The 3,802-nt window shown below is 35.7% G+C and overlaps 1 protein-coding gene across 1 annotated transcript in view; it reads left to right on the top strand.

Moving 5' to 3' along the window:
* HELRODRAFT_192192 (hypothetical protein) overlaps positions 1-3,802 on the top strand; it is a gene marked incomplete at its 5' end in the record, with an annotated part of 8,186 nt that overhangs the window by 3,735 nt on the left and 649 nt on the right. Inside the window, 8 exons of the mRNA XM_009021984.1 lie at positions 33-227; positions 351-562; positions 662-821; positions 2,257-2,573; positions 2,729-2,872; positions 3,126-3,184; positions 3,319-3,387; positions 3,569-3,758. Coding sequence (XP_009020232.1) covers positions 33-227; positions 351-562; positions 662-821; positions 2,257-2,573; positions 2,729-2,872; positions 3,126-3,184; positions 3,319-3,387; positions 3,569-3,758 — 1,346 coding nt within the window. The remainder of the gene's footprint in view (positions 1-32; positions 228-350; positions 563-661; positions 822-2,256; positions 2,574-2,728; positions 2,873-3,125; positions 3,185-3,318; positions 3,388-3,568; positions 3,759-3,802) is intronic.

Below are 3,802 nucleotides of genomic sequence, written 5' to 3'. Positions count from 1 at the left end.
TCTTGACCCAGATACCTGCTTCATCACCATAGCCGGAACCGGAAATAGCGGCCCGTTTCAATTGGATGACGATGACCTAGAATTTTTGGACGGAGAAATGAAGATAGACGGAGCGGAGCACAGTTACTCATTGGTAAAAGAAGAAAAGAGAGACGACGATGAAAATGATGGGGCCTATTTTGAGAGAGAGAGTGAAGATTTCAAGAGTTACCAGCTAAATTTTGACGGTTTGAGTTTCACTATGTGTTTTAAACTTTCTCATCCTAACAATAATTACGATAAAATTATGTAATGATTATGACAATAATAATAATAATAACAGTAATAAAATTATAATTATAATAAATCAGATCTTGGACTCGAGCAGGCCGATTTATTCAGCCAATCAGAACTCTCGGCCGCCGTTACTACAGCTGCTACTGCTGCTACTGCCGCTGCCACAGCTATCAAGTCGAATAAAAATTTAATAATAAAAAGAATAAAACTAAATAGTAATAATAATAAAATTATCAATAATAATAATAATAATAAATTGGGTAAACATTCGCCTTATTTGGACGTCGTTAGTTCGAATAATGAAGACTCCCATATCACATATCGCCTTCATAATGATAATGATAATAATAATAATAATAATAATAATAATATTAATAATAATAAGTTAATGGGTTTAGATAATGATTGCGTGTTCCCCATAAAGAGTGAACCTTTGGGTGAAGATGATGATGATAACGACATTGGCGGCGACGATGATGATGATGATGGCAATCGTGGTGGTGGTGATGATGACGGTGAAGATGCCATGCTGATGACGACAAAGAGTTAGTGATCATTATCAGTATTATTATTATTATTATTATTATTATTATTATTATTATTATTATTATTATTATTATTATTATTATTATTATTATTACATCATCTTCGTCGTCGTCATCGTCGCTATCGCCAAGCCGCTGTAAAATTTATTTCACCATTAACTCTTACTTATATTCCAAAGTCCAAACTCGAAGTTGATCTCCAATGTTCACTTTTTAAAAACACGCTAACAAACACACACGCACACCACACACACACACACACACACACTACACACGCACACCACACACACACAACACACACACACGTACATACATACGTACATGCACTCACAAACATACAGCCTCTTAAATACATACACAACAACGGGAGAAGATTATGCATATACACGCACGTACAAGCAAGCTCACAAACGCATACTCAGACAAAATAAATACACACAGACAAGCACACATTCATATATGCATACATACAAATTAGCGTACATATTAGCATACATACACACCTACTTACAAAGTACTAACTTGCACAAACATAAATGTATATAAACAAACACACAAACGAATGAATGAACAAACAAACCAACAAACCAACAAACATATAAACGAACAAACATACAAACGAACAAACATACTAATCCTGTTAAACATCAAGACGACAAACAAACACAAATGCATAAGATTAGATCACTTTTATTTACAACTCCAGGCTCTGCTCGCTACGTACATGCAGCCGATAAAATAATTGTTCTCAGTTTTCCACTCTTTCCACCTCAAAATTTTTATATTTTATATTCGCTTGAGGAATCTTTCTTAAAAAGTTTTAACTCGCTTGTGTTTAAAATTTAAACAGAGATTTTGATTTTGTCTCATAAATTTTTCTTATATTTTTTAATTAAAAACAAATTTATTTATAAAAAATAAACTGCTTTCAACATTGGGCAAGTGAATTCGATCGAAAATTCACAACCAAATTACCACAAATTAACAATGAAACTAGACTACTAACTCATTTCAAATTGCGCCAACACCAACACCAAGCTTAGAGGCGTTGCTATCGCGGCTTCTGTTGCCGTGGTGGTGTCGAGCGTGGTGGATAGAAACTGGCTTTATTTTCGACACCGTGGCTACCGCTGCATATGTGGTTGCCGCAGTCGAGATTCTAGCTACATAGGAGCAGCTAAAACAGCTGCAAAAAAATTTAATTCACTTTGTTGATTTTTTTAATTGATGATAATTGAACTGAAATAGGATCCCAATTAAATTTATTGTTAGAATTAATCATATTGTTTAAGTTTCATTATACATTATATATAGCAAATCTTTTATTTATAAACTTTCTAATTTATTTATTTATTTATAAATGTTCTTGTGATGTGTTCTGTTATGACGGCGACGATGATTGGTTGACGATGAAATGACGTCATAACGCAACCAGGTAACTCTAGCCAATCAGGACACACGTTAGCCTTCTCGTCAACTCCATCGTCTTTCTCATCATCCCTCCCTCCATCAATGATGATGACGGCCATCACGAGTCGACTCTATCCGACGCTGCACAATCCTCTGCCACCCACACCACCACTTAGTGGCTGTGGCCTAAATAGTGACAGCGAATGCAGTGTCGGCGGAAACTCCAACCCGTCCAGTCCTCGAGTTCTATTGGCCGAGGCGAGAAATGGGGTGGGGCCAAAAAAAGATGTTGACGTGGCCGTGAGAGGGAATGTCCAGAGTCAGCCCTTCTTCTCAAACCCAGTTAGTTGCAGTGATAGTTGTTATTGTTGAATACAACCTTTTCATCATAATCATCTTCATTTTCATCTTCATCGTCATCTTCATTTTTATCTTCTTCATCGTCATCTTTATCATCATGTTTATCGTCATCTTCATCGTTTTCATCATCGTCACAGATACCGACTAGCGGTGTTTTGGTATTAAGCGAGGAGGAGAAGCGCACCTTGTTGGCCGAGGGTTACGCCCTGCCCTCCAGGCTGCCCCTCTCCAAACAGGAAGAAAAAAATCTGAAAAAAATTCGGAGAAAGATTAAAAATAAGGTGAGCGTTATCTATTATTATTATCATTATTATTATTATTATTCATTTATTGGGTTATTCGTTTGTTCATTCGTTTATTTGTTCGTTTCTTCGTCCATTTGCTCATTCGTTCACTTAATCCTGCCGGTGCCCATTCATTCATCTATCTATTCGTTTGTTAATCAGTTCAATCATTCGTTTATTTATTCATTTATTTATTCATTCACTCACTCATTCACGCCCTCAATCACTCACACACTCATCCATCTATTAGATATCAGCTCAAGAAAGTCGCAGAAAGAAGAAAGAATATCTCGAAAGTCTTGAAAAGAAGTGAAAATTTTTATTCATTTATTGTTTTCATCGCTTATTCATTCATTCCTTCATTCTTTCATTCATTCATTTATTCATTCATTCATTCACTCATTCATTCATTCATTCACTCATCCATTCATTCATTCATTCAGAGTGGAGCAGATAACGCAAGAGAACAGTGGACTGAAGAAAAAAGTGAACGTCTTGGAAAATAACAACAGGTAGGTTACATCTCTCTCTCTCTCTCTCTCTCTCTTTCTCTCTCTTTCTCTCTCTCTCTCTCTCTATCTTTCATTTTCTTATGTATCAAACATTTTGTTCTAACGTGTTTGTAATTGTCAGTTTATTTTATTTCATTTTTTTCTTTGTTAGCATTTAAATTAACTTTTAACCCCACAATAGAAACTTAATAGCGGAACTGCAGAAACTGCAAAATATTGCAAAGATAATGAAAGCATCATCGCTATCATCAGCAGCAGCAACATCATCATCTGTGACGTCAACTGTGACGTCAACTGTGACATCCTCATCTTCGTCACCGTTTTCGCCAATGGCAAGAGCCAATAATATTGGAGCATCGCAATGCCTTATTGTAAGTTTGATCGATCGATTGATCGATTCATTCATTTATTCATT

The sequence above is a fragment of the Helobdella robusta genome (assembly GCF_000326865.2).
Source record: "Helobdella robusta unplaced genomic scaffold HELROscaffold_30, whole genome shotgun sequence".
In the NCBI taxonomy this organism is placed as follows: domain Eukaryota; kingdom Metazoa; phylum Annelida; class Clitellata; order Rhynchobdellida; family Glossiphoniidae; genus Helobdella; species Helobdella robusta.
The sequence above is the reverse complement of the archived record's forward strand: the minus strand, read 5'-3'. Positions and strand labels throughout refer to the sequence as shown.